This window comes from Ruditapes philippinarum, unplaced genomic scaffold (assembly GCF_026571515.1).
Source record: "Ruditapes philippinarum isolate M1 unplaced genomic scaffold, ASM2657151v2 ctg903_1_1_1_1, whole genome shotgun sequence".
NCBI classification, from domain to species: Eukaryota; Metazoa; Mollusca; class Bivalvia; order Venerida; family Veneridae; genus Ruditapes; species Ruditapes philippinarum.
This window is the reverse complement of record NW_026854880.1, coordinates 54,954-72,981: the sequence shown is the minus strand read 5'-3', so window position 1 is coordinate 72,981 and position 18,028 is coordinate 54,954. Positions and strand designations below refer to the sequence as shown.

General features: G+C 33.9%; 1 protein-coding gene across 1 annotated transcript; it reads right to left on the bottom strand.

Moving 5' to 3' along the window:
- Positions 1-382: 382 nt before the first annotated feature.
- On the bottom strand, positions 383-15,933 carry LOC132741403 (Golgi reassembly-stacking protein 2-like). Its single transcript, XM_060729550.1, is given in 12 exon segments — positions 383-2,389; positions 2,996-3,094; positions 3,768-3,875; positions 4,855-4,977; positions 7,771-7,828; positions 8,683-8,812; positions 9,737-9,867; positions 12,056-12,154; positions 12,764-12,809; positions 13,632-13,723; positions 14,394-14,462; positions 15,772-15,933. Coding segments are annotated over 12 exon segments (1,224 nt in total). The 5' UTR covers positions 15,835-15,933; the 3' UTR covers positions 383-2,183.
- Positions 15,934-18,028: the final 2,095 nt, after the last annotated feature.

The following is an 18,028-nucleotide window of genomic DNA, read 5'->3' as shown; positions in this document are numbered from 1 at the left end:
ATCAACTGCGGCATGAATATTGACAGACATGTTAGAAATGTTTTTTTTTTAGCTTAAGGTCGTTAGATCAGGTAAAATAAGATCAGTTTCCATAAGTTATTTATTTGAAATTTGATGATTAAAGACTTATCTAGCTCTATCGTTATGTTTTCATATCTTTATTATGTAATTATTATCCAAATAACCAAGCAAGACCGGAATTTGACAGACAAAACCACGCCATTTACGTCATTATGTGTCCTTCAAGTCTTTGGGGCTTATAAAAACAAAATTCAATCATTTTTGGCTATAGAAAAGTTTCACATTCAAGTATTACCTTCCCTTAAAGATAGGATCCTTGTTACTTACCAAATCTCTGTGAGAATAAAGACAAACATGGAAGCTAAATTCTAATATTTTACTTATTACATTCTCAGAAATGAACATGTCACACAAAATCAGTGAGGAAACAAAAACAAGTCCATCTTCAATTTTATGTACATTAAACAAGACAGTAAAAGTTAAAGGGACTCCACTGAGGTTTTTTGACATGATTGGGTTGAGATAAATGTACCATTTGATGAAGGTTTAAACCACTAATCTTTGTGCAAAATTTCAGATCATTCACGCACTTCGTTTTTCAAGAATAATTATTCTAATTGTAAAAACTGACCCCAAAAAAAAGCGTTTGAACACTTTTCACTCAAATAGGGCTAAGAAAAGCAAGCATAAATATACTATTTTCAATTTATTTCAAAGTATATTTCTTAACTATCTTTGCATATATTTCTGTTTAAAGTGCTCCAGCTCATTTATGTAAGAAATTCAAATGTTATGTTCTTAGGCTTTTTAACCTCAGTGGAGTCCCTTTAATATACAGTATGTATATATCAGGACCAAAATATTGGATGCCACCAAATCACTCAACTCTGTTTGTTTGTTTGTTTCATTTTACGTCTTTTCCCCAACAGTATTTCAGTCATATAGGCGGGTCGTTTCCTAACCATCGTTCCTGGAGAGTTACACCAGTACTAGACTACTTTCCTCCGCGCTAAACTACCAAAGCATCTTTCGGGGATTGAACCCACGCCAGAGAGGTAACTGGATTAGAAGTCATCGACTCTAACCCCTCGACCACGGAGGCGGTCTAACACTAAACTCTGAATTAATAACTAGATGAAGTGCTCAAACAAACTATATCAAGATTATTTGTTACAACAATATCTAAGGAAGTGAAAGCCTAAAAAAATTACAATTTTAAAATGTCTTCTACTTTAATATTTTTTCCCCCATGTTATGCATAAACAAATCTAACATTTTAGTAATCACATGTGTTTAACTTGTGCATACATATACAATTCTAATTTTCATATCCAAAATATATGAAACTAGGAATAAGAATAGAAGACACGGACACCCCCCACATCCACTGTTTTATGAAAGGGCAACCCGACAACGTGAAGGACAAGGACAAACCCTCTAAAGTAAGGGAGGCATAGACTACACTAGTCTTAAAACACACATTTAACCTGAAAGTCTGACTAGTTTATAATCATCAACTTTAAAATTTCATCTATCTCAGATCTGTTGTGGCTGAGAATGTCCCTTACAAAAGCATTTACTATAAAAAAAAAAATCAACTAAAAATGCCATGGCCTTTTTTTTTGCATATACTGTGCATTGGTTGTGCAGAAAACAACATATAAAGTAGCAAAGAAGCAAATTTACCGTCCAGGGTTATAATTTAATATTGTTCTTGTCAGAATAAGCTGAAAACATATATTCAAACAGCAATCAAGTTAAGTATTGGTTGTCAAAATATTTTTTTCTAATTTTTCTTTATTCCATATCACAAATAATTGTTTAGCATAAAATAACTCCGAGTCCTTCATGATTTATATAAGAAGAGCTTTTTTCCTTTGCTCACCACACTTAAGATGAATTTGATCCATGAAGAAATGTGTGAAAACATTTTTACACTGCATAATTATATAACAATTAAAATTTTTAACTGTTACTTGTTCCCTCCTTCTTGTCCATACTGCACGGTCTGAGTGTTTTTTTTTTACTTTTTATGGCAATCTCAAATGAATAAATCCCACTTCGAAAATTCTGTCACTAAGTAACAGCTTTCTGTATTATAATATATTAATAACTTATCCTTATATATAATTAATTTACATCCTAACAAAGTCTCCAAACTGTTACGAGGCTGCAGCGCCTTCATTTTGAACAGGTTTTACTTCAGTGCTCTCCCCTGCCTGTGAAGCCTGTGGCAGTTGTGCCCCTTGGCTATCATTTGTTAATGGTGATGTCCCTTGAATAGAGTTTACTGGGAGTGATGTCCCTTGATTTGAATTTGCAGCAGCACCAACAGTTTGGCTGGGCACCTGAGGACTTGTCATCAGACCTGTAAGAAATAATTAAAGATTTTATTTCAAAGTTGTTACTTATTTACAGAATGTGACATAAAAAATAAACATATACAAAGTTTACAATTAAAATAACAGAACATAATTATTTACATATGAATTATATGTCTTTATGTTGTTGTTTATTTGTTTTTGTTTTTTGTCTGTTATGTTTTAAACTATCACTGCTAAGGTCATATTGCGACTTTTCAGCTCTCCTGGTGGAGGAAGACCTCCAGTGCTCAAGTATTATTACAAGCACAAACTTGCACCTGAACAGAGCCACAAACCATCTGTAATTTCACAGGTGGGCATAAAAATAAGAAATGAGCCGTGTCACGACAAAACCAACATAATGGGTTTGCGACCAGCATGGATCCAGACCAGCCTACACATCTGCAGTCTGATCAGGATCCATGCTGTTCGCTTACCTACCCTATTACAAGTAGAGAAACTGATAGCGAACAGCATGGATCCTGATCAGACTGTGCGGATGCGCAGGCTGGTCTGGATCCATTCTGGTCGCAAACGCACTATGTTGGTTTTGTCGTGACTGGGCTCATTTCTTAATGTAACTTTTATTTTATTGAATAAATAACACCTACCAGAAAGTGCAGGGTCAGCTGTGGGCATCATGGGAAAAGATGTTGGTCCAGCTAAAGTCATAGGGAGATTAAAGCCTGCAGGTAATGGCCCCGCTGCACCTAGAATTAAATATATAACATATCAATACAGAATAAGAATAACATTATCTACAGGTGTGTCACACAGACACAGTATAAGTTATGTTGTGACATTCCATCTTTACTGGCGGAGGAATACCACAGGTGCCCTTCCTTGCATTATTTTAGGCACAAACGTGCACCTGAGTAGAACCACCAAGGTTCCGGAAGTTAGCATTATAGCTCCATCTCATGAAAGAATCTAAAGTCCCTGTTGGGATTCAAACCCACAGTGGTGAGGAGCAAGTGGATTAAAGTCAACCACTGTAACCACTGGGTCACAGACACCCCTCATTATCTATAAGTAACTAATAACAATGAAATATCGGTACCTGGTTCTTGGGTAAATTTGCTGAATTTAGGCCAGCATTATTGCCGCCATCAATATTTACCAGAAATATTTCAGGCAATAAGTTTAAGATTCTAGATATATGACACAAGCAGGCATCCAAAAATATTTTTGAGAGTCACTTGTCCAGTAGGACAAGTAGCTTCTAAATCCATTCTTTTTTACTTGTCCTGCATCAAATTCTCTTAAATTCTACCCGTAATTAGGAGCAGATGAGTGGAATTTTCTATCCCTGACTAGACAAATATAAAACATACAATATAAAACTTTATTTCAAAATGTAAGGGAGTATATTAAAAGCCTTACTTGGGTTAAAAGGAGGCATTGATATCGGGGGCATCCCGGGTATAGATATCGGAGCTTGTAAAGGCGGTAACGGACCTAAATTTGGTAATGTTGACAGTGGTGGAAGCCCTGGAAACAAGAAAACATTATATAATACAAACTCCAGCTTGTGACGGTCCCAGGAACCTGGAAAGATCATATCTTACCATAAACAGCATCAGCAGCCTTTAAAGATTATATCATATTGACACTAATCACAAGCACTTTAACTGAGAAGAACAATTATTCATCATGAAATACACCTATTAGTTGGCAGTTTCATACTCATGTGAAGTCAGCAGAAGTACACAATTATACATTTCTTCACATATCAAAATTATACTTATAATGTAATATTATCAATTAATGCAAAACAGTCATCATCGATTATACCTACTTTGGGACACATAATCAAAATTACATATGTAAAATAAAATATATATATAATGTCACTTTTTTTCTGAAGAAGACAAAATGTTGAAAGCTTAGAAAGGTATTTGTTTTTATCAAATCGATTATATAACAAATCAAATCAAAATTTATTTATTGTCGGTATACATATATAACATTTTACAAAACATAAGCTATGTATAGCTTTTGACCGACATACATGCATAATGATATAAACATAAAACTCATAAAAGAAGCACATTTAGATAAACTTTGAAAGACAAATGGTAACAGACAAGTTAAATTACTATAATGTGGAATGTAGACACTAAATGTAATAGTTTAAAGTAAAATAATAATAAGTAATAAATAGTAATGATATGCTAAGGATAACATTTAATTACTGTATTATAAGTGAATAAAATAATACATATCTAGATTAAAAATGCGGAACATATAAGCACATACATAAAATAAGATTACTTTAAAAGTGGGTGGATTCTGCTGATCTTGACCCAGTACAATAGTGAAGTATTTGAAAATACACCATGAAATTTCATGATTACCCAAACTGAGGAATCAAATGTATTACAGTATGGTAAATTTTATTATTACTTTAAATATACACTTTGTTTATTGGCAAGAATATAAGTAAATGTATGTATGTATAATTATATACCTGTTCCACCAGAAGGAGATTGTGAGAAGTTCGGTAACGGTGCAGGCTGGGCGGGTAGTCCCCCCATACCAGCTAACCCTTGACCTACTGTAGACTGGGGAATTACAGGAATAGTTGGTGTGCCTGTAATTAAATCAACTTACATTTGAATAATATAAGATATCCGGCATTAAAACAAAATAATTAACTGATAAAGAATTATACAATATACAGTATCATCTAAGGATAGATAAGCAAAGAATATGTGCTTCTTATTCAAGCCGTTCATAAAAGACATGTGCACTTGTGTATCATTGCTTCAAGTCAAATTAAAGTTTGCACATATAGACTCTACATAATTATTTGATAACAAGAGGGCCATGATGGCCCTGAGGTCGCTCACCTGTATATAGGCCCCCCACCCCCGGGCCAATTTTTAACCAAGGGCTTTTATTTGTTTATTTGAACAGACTTGGTAGACACCCATAAGAAGATGTTTCATGCTAAACATCTAAGTTCTAGCTCATTGCCATTTTTAAAAGAAGATTTTTAAAGTTTTTACTATACACATATAGTTAAAAACAATGTCACCCCTGGGGCAGGGCCAGTTTTGACCCCCGGGCGTTTATTTTAACTTAACTGATATTTACTTAAAGATGTTTCATGCTTAATATCTAAACTCTAGCTATTTGGGTTTTTCCAAAGAAGATTTTTTAAGTTTTTGCTATACACATATAAGGAAAAATCAATGACCCCCCCCAACCCGGGCGGGGCCAGTTTTGACCCCAGGGCTTTTATTTGAACATACTTGGTAGACACCCATTAGAACATGTTTCATGCTAAATATCTTAGCTCTAGCTCTTTGAGTTCTTTAAAAGAAGATTTTTTAAGTTTTTTACTATATGCATATAGGGAAAATCAATGACCCCCTGGGGCGGGCCAATTTTGACCCCAGAGCTTTTATTTGAACAAACTTGGTAGACACTCATTAGAAGATGTTTCATGCTAAATATCTTAGCTCTAGCTCTTTGAGTTCTTTAAAAGAGAATTTTTTTTAAGTTTTTACTCTATGCATATAGGGAAAATCTATGACCCCCTGGGGCAGGGTCAATTTTGACCCCAGGGCTTTTATTTGAACAAACTTGGTAGACATTCACTAGAAGATGTTTCATGCCAAATATCTAAGCTCTAGCTCTAATGGTTCTTTAAAAGAAGATTTTTTAAGTTTTTACCATATGCATATAGGGAAAATCAATGACCCCCGGGGCGGGCCAATTTTGACCCCAGGGCTTTAATTTGAACAAACTTGGTAGACACTCACTAGAAGATGTTTCATGCTTAATATCTCAGCTCTAGCTCTTTGGTTCTTTAAAAGAAATTTTTTTAAGTTTTTACTATATGCATATAGGGAAAATCTATGACCCCCTGGGGCGGGGTCAATTTTGACCCCAGGGCTTTTATTTGAACAAACTTGGTAGACATTCACTAGAAGATGTTTCATGCCAAATATCTAAGCTCTAGCTTCTTTATGGTTCTTTTAAAAGAAGATTTTTTAAAGTTTTTACTATATGCATATAGGGAAAATCAATGACCCCGGGGCGGGGCCAATTTTGACCCCCAGGGCTTTAATTTGAACAAACTTGGTAGACACTCACTAGAAGATGTTTCATGCTTAATATCTTAGCTCTAGCTCTTTGGGTTCTTTAAAGAAGATTTTTTAAGTTTTTACTATAAGCATAAAGGGAAAATCAATGACCCCCTAGGTCGGGGCCAATTTTGACCCCAGGGCTTTTATTTGAACAAACTTGGTAGACATTCACTAGAAGATGTTTCATGCCAAATATCTAAGCTCTAGCTCTTTAGGTTCTTTAAAAAGAAGATTTTTTAAGTTTTTACTTTATGCATATAGGGAAAATCAATGACCCCCAGGGGCGGGGCCAATTTTGACCCCAGGGCTTTTATTTGAACAAAACTTGGTAGACACTCACTAGAAGATGTTTCATGCCAAATATCTAAGCTCTAGCTCTTATGGTTTTTTAAAAGAAGATATTTAAAGTTTTTTCTTTTGGTTGCCATGGCAACCAGAGTTCTGCATGGAATTAAATTCTTTGAACAATTTTTAAAGGTGACCACCAAAGGAACATTCCTGTGAAGTTTGGATGAAATTGGCTCAGTGGTTTATGAGGAGATGTCATTTAAAGCAAAAGTTTACGGACGGACGGACGACGGACGGACGGACGGACGGACGCCGGACGAAAAGCGATCACAAAAGCTCACCCTGTCACTTTGTGACAGGTGAGCTAAAAATTAATTATTTGATAAAAATGTCAAAGTATCCAAAAAAAGTTCTTGCTTCAATTGTGACAAGGTAAAAATATCCCCCGATTACAGTACAAAATTCATCTTAGTGTTAAGCTTTATTTGTCGTCCAATTTAAATGCTGAATTTCTGAAATATTCTGTGCTTAATTTAAGTTGATACTACATTGTATATCACATTCTGTTCATAGTCGCCTTCCATTTTCCATAGTGCTTCATAGAACCGCATAGTGACATAATAAATTAAATATCAATAAAGCCAAATAAAGCTTGCCACTAAGTATGAAAGTTTTCATCTGTAGCTGTTCTACAGAAATTAGAAACATTCTCTGTCGCTTTCAGAAAAATTCCCAATTGAAAGTTACATAATAATAATATTGAAATTTGAAAGTAAGGGCTTCTTTACTGTTATAGTGCTTAAATGTTTAAAGATACCATCCAGTTCATTAAATCAAGATGCAATACTAGAAAGTGATTGTTTACATTCATTCATCATTTAATCACTGCAAAATTTCAGTCATGCATTTTTACCCAATTCTTAAGAAAACATTGATTAAATTCCCAGTTCCATGGGAATTTGGTCATGTTCCCAAAATTCTTGAAAAAAAAATCCTGGTACCTGTGTTAAGAGAGAGATTTGCCATTCCTTGAGTAGCTCCAACGGCATTATTAGACACCTACAAAATAAAGTATGTTCACATTTGAGCCGCGTCATGACAAAACCAACATAATGGGTTTGCGACCAGCATGGATCCAGACCAGCCTGCGCATCCGCGCAGTATGATCAGGATCCATGCTGTTCGCTATCAGTTTCTCTACTTGTTATACGGTTTGTAAGCAAACAGCATGGATCCTGATCAGACTGCGCAGATGAGCAAGCTGGTCTGGATCCATGCTGGTCGCAAACCCATTATGTTGATTTTGTCGTGACGCGGCTTATTTCAATTATTGTTGTTGGAAATATTTAAACATAATACCTGTGAGTATATCCTTCAAATAAAGATTGAGGTAAAGCCTCTTCCCAATAAAAATTTTCATTTAAAATCATGCAGTTTTCCCATAATTCTGAACTTACACCAGCTTTTTTACTTCACAAATCGACAATATTAGCGATACTTTTTCCAAAAACAGACAGGCTAAGGCCCCATCTCAATTGAAGGGTATAAATCTATATCTTATGAAATAGTTTAATAAAATTTACCAACAGTAAAATTATATTGGTTTGATTATTATATGGTTGATTCCCAAAAAAGTTGTAACATAGAATGTCTCCGTTATTTAATACACATGAATAATGTACGTAAACAGAATAAAATGTTATGGTACAAAATATTATTTTGCTATTTTAAGAAGGGTTTTATCCGTATGCATGTGCCATATTTATTTTATTCAAGCATTTTGGAAGTATACTTTTTTTAAAATTCAAACAATAATTTTTGCACCAGATATATACTTTATACACTTTCAGTGAGAAAAAAACCCCACTGAAATATATATGCATCCCTGTTTTACAGTATGAAATAAAACTTACATTTGTAAGTGGAGTTCTTCCTATTGTAGTTTGTGTGTTAATATGTGGGGGTAACTGAACAGTATGTGATGATGGAAATTGACATTTTGGTATTCTATGTAGATAACCGTATCCTATCCCACAACCCAAGCTGAAAAATAAGACCATAATTTCAATGTACAAAAAATAAGACAATACCTACATAAGACCACATTTACAGAAAAATAAGGCCAAATTTACGCAATACCATACTTACAGTGAAATAAGGCCATACTTACAGAGAAATAAGACCATACTTGCATAACACCATACTTTAAGAAAAATAAGACCAATTTACATAAAATTAAGACCCATCAGTACAGAAAAAAAGTCAATATGTACAGAAAAATAAGAGCACTGCATGACAAGGTTACGCTCATCTGCTAAAACTTCTTAAGTTAAAAGGGAGCAAAATTCCAAAAATATTGCTTTAAGAACTATGCCCCTTGTCTAATAACTGCACCAGATTATGATTTAGAAGCAAGTATTCCAAGTTTCTTTTTAATAAATCTTAAAATGTTTGAATAATGGGCTACATAATAGTTTTGAGATAATGACAACTATGAAGAGCACACAGCTATTATAAAAGCTCAACTTTTTCATTGAAACAGACAAGATAGTAACACCATACTTTCAGAAAAAGAAATCCATAAAACTGTAAATTGTAAATAAAGACAAATTCTGATCTTCCCTTTTAATGTGTAATTGGACTTAATTTAAATGAATCAATCAAAACAACTTAATTCAATTGAAACAATCAACAAAACAACTTAATTTAATTGAAACAATCAACAAAACAACTTAATTTAATTTGAATCACTCAACAAAACAACTCAATTTAATTGAAACAATCAACAAAACAACTTAATTTAATTGAAACAATCAACAAAACAGCTTAATTTAATTGAAACAATCAACAAAACAACTTAATTTAATTGAAACAATCAATCAATCAACAATCAAACAGCTTAATCTAATTGAATTAATCAACAAAACAACTTTATTTAATTGAATTTATCAAAATAACATGACATACCTGCCTTCACCTCCCCATGATGAATTTGGTGTAATGGTAACTTCTCTACAAGAGTCAGAATCACTATTATACACATATAACTTCAGAGGTTTACCTTCATGTGATTCTATCAATGTGAACAGATCTTCCGACTGAAATAGTAAAAACAGCTGTCAGTGGAGACAGCACTCTCAACTGATTTAATACCGGAGAATATAATACAGACAACACTTTATAAACAAGAGCTGTCGGTAGGACAGCATGCTCGACTATTCTTAGTGCTTGATAGTAAAAAAAATGCCTGATACAGTTACCTCCTCCTGTTTACAGGTTGGAGTCATGATGGTGAACAAGTGTGCAAAGTTTCAAAGCCATATGTCAATGGACTTTGAAAATATTTGAACTATTACAAAAACTTTAACGTAAATTCTAAGACGAAAAAGGGGCATAATTCTGTCAAAATGCTTGATAGAGTTACCTCCTCCTGTTTACAGGTTGGGGTCATGATGTTGAACAAGTGTGCAAAGTTTCAAAGCCAAATGTCAATGGACTTTGAAAATATTTGAACTATTACAAAAACTTTAACGTAAATTCTAAGTCGAAAAAGGGGCATAATTCTGTCAAAAATGCTTAATAGAGTTACCTCCTGCTGTCTACAGGTTGGGGTCATGATGTTGAACAAGTGTGCAAAGTTTCAAAAAGCCATATGTCTATGGGACTTTGAAAATATTTGAACTATTACAAAAACTTTAACGTAAATTCTAAGTCGAAAAAGGGGCATAATTCTGTCAAAATGCTTGATAGAGTTACCTCCTCCTGTCTACAGGTTGGGGTCATGATGGTGAACAAGTGTGCAAAGTTTCAAAGCCATATGTCAATGGACTTTGAAAATATTTGAACTATTAGCAAAAACTTTAACGTAAATTCTAAGTCGAAAAAGGGGCATAATTCTGTCAAAATGCTTGATAGAGTTACCTCCTCCTGTCTACAGGTTGGGGTTCATGATGGTGAACAAGTGTGCAAAGTTTCAAAAAGCCATATGTCAATGGACTTTGAAAATATTTTGAACTATTACAAAAACTTTAACGTAAATTCTAAGTCGAAAAAGGGGCATAATTCTGTCAAAATGCTTGATAGAGTTACCTCCTCCTGTCTACAGGTTGGGGTCATGATGGTGAACAAGTGTGCAAAGTTTCAAAGCCATATGTCAATGGACTTTGAAAATATTTGAACTATTACAAAAACTTTAACATAAGTGGTTACGCCGACGCCGACGCTCGGGTGACTGCAATAGCTCTACTTATTCTTATCGAATAGTCGAGCTAAAAATATCAATTCTAACATGCTTGACACTAATTATTTTCCTATCCAAACAGATAGGGTTATCAAGTGCATTATTACGTGATATATATGCACAGCATAAACAAGGGCAACATTGTAGCAAAATACGCCAGTCACAGAAGCTTTTGACAGAGATATGGGCATTATAGATATGCATATAGGATATATTCTCTGGGCAATATCTGGAAAATATCTGGATATATTATTATCTCTAGTGATTTTTTTAATCTGAACTTTGACTCCTATGTGTGACCTTGACCTTTGCCGCAGGGACCTTAATTTTGCCGATAGGCTTTCCTGATTACATTCTCGCTCATTCGAATTCAAACCATGCATCATTTAAAAGCAATGCACTAAAAATTGATATTTACTTCCTAATTTTTATAAATATATTCATATATGTAACTAATAGTTATAAATACTTAACAGGAAATAACATTTTACACCAAAAAACAACTGATAGTCAGACAAAAGCCCCAAGTCTATTTTTTTAGATCAGAATAAAATCTTGTTTTTTTTTTGGCACCAGAAATTATAGAAATAATTGTGACTACCCATCTATTACTATTTATCATTATGTATTATACCTTATCCAGGTGCGGCAAAATCAATTGTATATATTGCTCAGGTTCAAGGTTGTCCCACAGTCTGTACGGACAGGTGGAAATTTACTATAATTTCTATATAAATATCATATGGGCAATTTCAAAAATGCTTAAGATAAAAACAGACAAGTAAATAAAATTTAGAATTTGGCGGCCTTGATTATCATGTAAACACAGGGTTTTCATTTTTATCTGAGATAACAGGTGTGACAATGAAAACAACTAATTTGGCCAAGGGTCAAGGAGGTTATCTTAATATACAGGCTGAAAATACAATGAATTTACGCATTTTTAACCAATTTTGATTTATTGGATTGCCAATCTTTTTTAATAATGAAAAACCTTAAAATTAAAAACAGAATGACCAAATATTAAAAAAAATATTTTCATATACCTCATGAAGAACGGAATCTGCTCCAATAATATAATCAAGTTAATTTTGATCTTAGAACCTGCCTAAAAATCCCAGCTGGAGAATTTGGCTTTGAACTTCCTTTTTTTAAAAAAACAACATTAAAGAATTATATTTATTTTATGATCTTTTAAAAGGACTCCCACTTGGTTTTTTTTGAACAAAATGGAACTTTGGAAATAATTTCTCAAGATTAAGGTTCCATATGTTTGCAGATCTAGACCAATAACTTGGGTGCCAAGTTTCTGATCTTTTGCTCACTCCATTTTTCCATAATACTAATTCTAATTGTGCAAAATGACCCAAAATTGAAAAGCATTGCACACAATCGGGTTGAGAAGGGCCTAAACATACCATTTTTAATTACATCTGAGTATATTTCTTAATCTTATGCATATCTTTCAATTTTCAGTGCTCTAGCTGACTTATGAAGGAAATTCAAATTTTTAATTTTAGGACCTCAGTGGAGCTCCTTTAATAATTATAAATCAAAATTAAACACTGTGATTGTTAAATCTACTTCTTTTTAATAATAAACTTTAATAAGGAAAAGAGAAATATACAATTTATGCAATATGCAAATTTCTATTGAAGTTTTACAAATTCGGATCTCAAAAATATCTACAATTTTATTGTGCACTTCTACAAATGGTATATAAATAGATTTTTATGATTACAGTTTCTACTTACCAAGACATGCCACACATTCTCATTGGCTCCTTCAAACGAGCAAAATCTGAAGATGTAGAAAAAAACGTTTTCATAATTTCAAAATTTTTACAATTGAGGATGAAACTTGATACTTTCCCATCCAGGTCAACTTTTTACACATATATACAACTTTTAATAAATGAAAAATATCACTCTTTTCAGTTTCACTAAAAAGGTTGACTTCATGAAAGTTTTCTTTAATATTCCAAATTTTCATTTCTTTACTAAAATTTACAAAGTTAAAAGCATAGATTGTTGATATAAAAGTAGATAATTCTCTCAACTAGAGACATACCCTTTTAATTCATGTGCATGCCAACCCACTTCATCTCATTGCAAACATTTATGCAAAGTTTTGTAACTTTTTTTTCATTTCCTGAAACAACAGTGTTTAGTATGCCTTGGCATAATTTATACCCGTCAAGAGAGGCAACTCTACATCAATGGCCATAGCATCTTAACTAATGAATTATGTCAGTAAATGAAGGAAGAAAACCCAATGACACAACATCTCAGATTAATTATTATTCATGCAGAGCTTGGCAACTTCCTGACATTGACTTTATCCTGACAAATATACACATCCCCCTCGCCATATTTGGGCTCACACATAACCACAAAAATTTTTCAACTGGCTACATTTATTTATTTGGACACTAGCTTCTTAATAACTTATAGAGAGTACTGATGTTTACAATTAAGCATACAGTTGACTATAGACAAGTTCAAGCCCTGTAATGTATTCTCCCTAACAGGAGGCATAATGGGGGCAGTAAGTCAGGTTGCCTTGAGTAACTTTACACATATTTTCCAGCAAATTTACCAGTCAACAAATAAAAATGCTTACCTTATACTAACACCAAGCAATCCCTGTCCTCCCCAATTATGACTTGGTGTTATAAAAACTTCTCTCACAGCCTGTTTTTTTAAACTTTTACACTGTCATCGGGAACGGGTTTTTTAAATTTTTGATTTTAAAAATTTTTTCAGGGGTGTCATTACCCTTTTGTTTTCTGAAACGAAGATGATACAAAAATGACAAAAAATCCCAAAATGCTAGAAGTATTGAACATTCCTTAAGTTTGTTCGAAAAATTAAAAGTTTGTAGCTTTTTGGAATTTGGGGGGGCCGAGGGGTTGCCTTTGATTTTTTAAGGCATCGAATTGAGCCCCCTTTTTAAATCCCTGTTGCCCGGGGGGACTAAAGTAAATGGGTTCAATTCGGAGTCCATTTTTAGTAGGGTGGGGTTTGGTTTTTTGGCCCCCTGGTTTTTGTTTTTCATTTTGTATCCCCCCAAAATTTTGGCCCAAAAAATTTTTCCTCCCTTTAAAGGACCAAAATTGCAAAGGTTGGGCTTTTATACCAAACCCCCTTTCCCGGAATGACCCATTCCTTTCCCTGAAAAATCCATTTTCGGGTGTCAAAAAAGGGGGACATATTTTTGGATTTTAAGGCTTCAAATGTTGAAACCTATAGGGTTTGAGAGGCGGGAACCCCCCCCCTCTGGCCCTTTATTGCTCTTTTTAACACTTTTTTTTTTTTTTCAAAATTTTTTCAAATAATGTTAACAACCCAAAATTTTATAATTTTTGGTTTCCCAAATTTGGGCCAAAAAATTTAAAATTCGAAGAATGTTTAAAAATTTCCAGTAAATTTCCCCTGGCGAATTATCTTGCACCTACAAATAGAGTTTGGTAGAAAATTTTAGTAAAATAAAATCCGTCAGCTGTAAAAAAAACAGTTCAGAAAAAAAATTTACATTTACATTACAGATACAAGAGTTTCTTCAAAAGTAATGGTTTTGAAATCTTTTGTTGGAAGAAAATTGAATGGTTATAAGTTTGCCTGCTCTTCATTGGAACAAGCCAGGAATCAGTACCAGCTGGTTACCTGCATTATTATTTAGCAAAGGTCGCTAGGGATTAGTTCTTTTTGTTTCTTGTTCAAATTTACATTCAGAAACCCTTGGCAATTACAATCAATGCAAATAGAAGGTTTCACAAACATACTTTTCCCAAAATAGGGCTCTTAACTCGTACACCATCATTTGATGAATTACTCATAATGTTTGTACTTTGTAGTTTAAACTTTATGAAACTGAAAATATTATTGATAGGTATAGAATTCTATAAATTCTTTTATTTAATATCCTTTTAAATTCACACATGTAGCCTGGCAAGCCAATGTGTTTGCCACCCCAGGCTTTGTCTTCCCTAGTATAATCTCTTTAATATTTATGTTTCTGTGCAACAATAAATCAGATTAGTTCTTGGGTTATCCCTTGTCATATTCACAGCAACTACAGACAATTAAAAATTCTCCTACTTTCCTAGGATGGTATACCACTGGAACCACCTACCCCCTGTAGTTACCCTACCCCAGAGCTGTTTTCAAGCTTATGGGAGTGATGGACGTCAGTGATAGCGTCTCAGCTTGAAGAGCTGGCCCAAAGGGTCTGCTAGCAAAGCGGGCTTTACGGTAATGCTAGTACCTGCTAGATAGTGATGGTTTAGAAAACTTTTGTCTGAAGTACTGAATAGACACATCCCAACTTTTCAAATTACAAGATAACGATAAAAGCCGAGGTATTCTGATTAAAAACAGATGCGTAGACTGGCGTCCTGCGCACTTATAGGAACCATAATAGGACACGGCAACAGAATAAACGGAAGCAGTGTATGAAATACGAATGACAGTTTTAAAAAGGAAAATGTAAAATAAATAAGAACGATTATTTTATACAGTATCACTGTAAATAGAGCTCGACTTGGGGCTTTGCCTTTTTCATATTAATTTCTTTCAAAGACCTTGCTTTGAGGCTTTGCCTTATTCATATTAATTTTGACCACTGGCACTGCAAGAAAATATGCAAAAACAAATGAAACCTACGTCTACATGATCATGATGATGGCAAACATAACACATAAAATGCAATGTCAGAAAGGAAATTGAGTCTCTTTATTTTTAATTATCACCATGACACGTACACGTAAAACATGATAGCCTTCTGTTCCTCCACCTGGTACTTCCGTGCTATGCGATCCTCCCATGACTTCTGTGTGAAGTCTTATAAATTTGCAAAAAAATACCGGTAAAAATATGTATGATACTTTCTGCGTGGCAAACTAATGCATGATGGGATACTAAAAAAGCACGGTGTTGTGAGATCAATGCGTTTGTGAAAACTGAATTTTACAAAACCCGGAAAGTCTTTAATATTCACGGAAAGCATATCGCAAGTAAAGGTTCACGATAAATAATATTTAAATCTGATAACATCCCGTATCATTTCTTAATATGAAAAAGGCAAAGCCTCAAAGCGAGCTCGATGTACTTTTAACGTGAAATAGTATGAAATAATCGCTCATTTTTATTTCAAATGCAGTGACGAGTGCGTGTGACGTTACACGTACTGTGTTAGATATGGCTCCGCCCCTGTCGCTAAATGAATAACGAGTTTTAAAAAACGTTGATAAGGCTCCGCCCCTGTCGTTAAATGAATAACGAGTTTTAAAAAACGTTGATAAAACTTTGTTTATTTTATTTCACTCTAAGATTATTAAAAGTGAAATAAACGTAAAACTTAAAATGTTTGCGACATTAAGTTATGAGACCCCTAATGAGCACTATAATTGACAACATAGGTCAGTTATATACCTTTAAAGACACAAGAATGCAAAATTTAAACAAAGTTTACCGTATGTTTTACGAGTTATGAAGATTTTTCTTAAGTAAAACTTTGCTAATAGAAGGGCTCTTTTTCAGAAATGAGAAACTCTAATTATTTTATTATATAATAATTATGTAATAATGTTTTCCTATAGAAAATATTTTAGAAACAAATAATAGCATGCAGCTTAACAAATGACCCAGCAAAATTATTTTTTCTACTCAAAATGTTAAAATATGTATATAAATGTTACCCTACCCCACCCATTTTAAGTAGTTGTTTGATCATTTTTCTACTTGGAGGGCCTAATTCAAAATTATCCCTAAAATTTTTCTCAAATCAGGGGCTTGTTTTCAAAGTTTGAATAAATTTACTTAAAAGTATATTGGATGCGCTTGTCAAATATAAAATACTTTTACCGTCTAGTTTTTATTTTATTAGACTTTGAAAATATCAGGTACCATATTTGATAATAGATTTGGCACAATTTAGCCAAAATATACCAATAATAATTTTATAATTAAAATTAAACACTTTTTTCTTATCAATTGTGATCTGAGAGACACAAATAATGTTCAAAGAAAAAAAAAGAAAGAAAGAAAAAAAGTTGCCTCTTCTGGGGCTTGAACCCGCGCCCCTCAGTTTCAATGCGGTTGACAGTAGTTCTAGTCTATTTGAGTACTCTTCAAAGTGGAGGTAATGCATTAGGTGCTGTTTGGCGCTACATTGTGACGTCACGTAAACAATACTTTAAACGTCTGTACAGCGTTAACGACTGAATAAAAGATATTGGTGTTCGGATTCATTTTCTTAGTTAGACCATTTTCTTCCATTCTCGATAGTTTTCACAACAAAATTCGACAAAAAATTGTTTTAATTTATCAGATTTTTCAAACAAAATGGCGCCTTCAATTTTCTTCGATATTTCACAGCTTCCGTTATTCTGGTTTTCTGTCTTATTATGGTTCCCATAGACGTGCGCGGGTGACCAGTCTACACATCCGTTTTCAGTCAGAATTCCTCAGTTTTTATCGTTATCTTTAAATTCGAAAGGTTGCGATGTGTCCAATTCGTTACTTTGGACGAAAGTTTTCAAAACCATCACTTAGCAGGTACTCGCGTTACCGTAAAGCTCGCTTTGCGAGCAGGCCCTTCGGGCCAGCTCGTCGGGCTCGCTATAAAAAAAGAGACTGTCGTCTGTCTTGCCCGATAATATGAAATTAGGCAAAGCCTATGAACGGGGAAGTCGTTAAAATTCCTTTCATTCTTTCCGTTTTTAAGGTGTCATTCGGTATTACATGCACCGCTTCCGGTTTCACTCGGAACACTCGACGATTATCATTTATCCGAAAAGTTGAGATTTGTTCCGTTATCGGAATACCCCGCCTATTATCATTGAGTTACATTGTAAATGGCGGCGCTCGACTAGAACTGACACTGAAAATTTCATTGATAGGTATAGAATTCTATATATTTTTTAATTGTTTTTTATTTGATTTTCTTTTAAATATACACGTGTAGTCTATAGCCGGGCAAGCCAAAGCGCGGGTCCCAATAGCTGGCTTTATAACCTT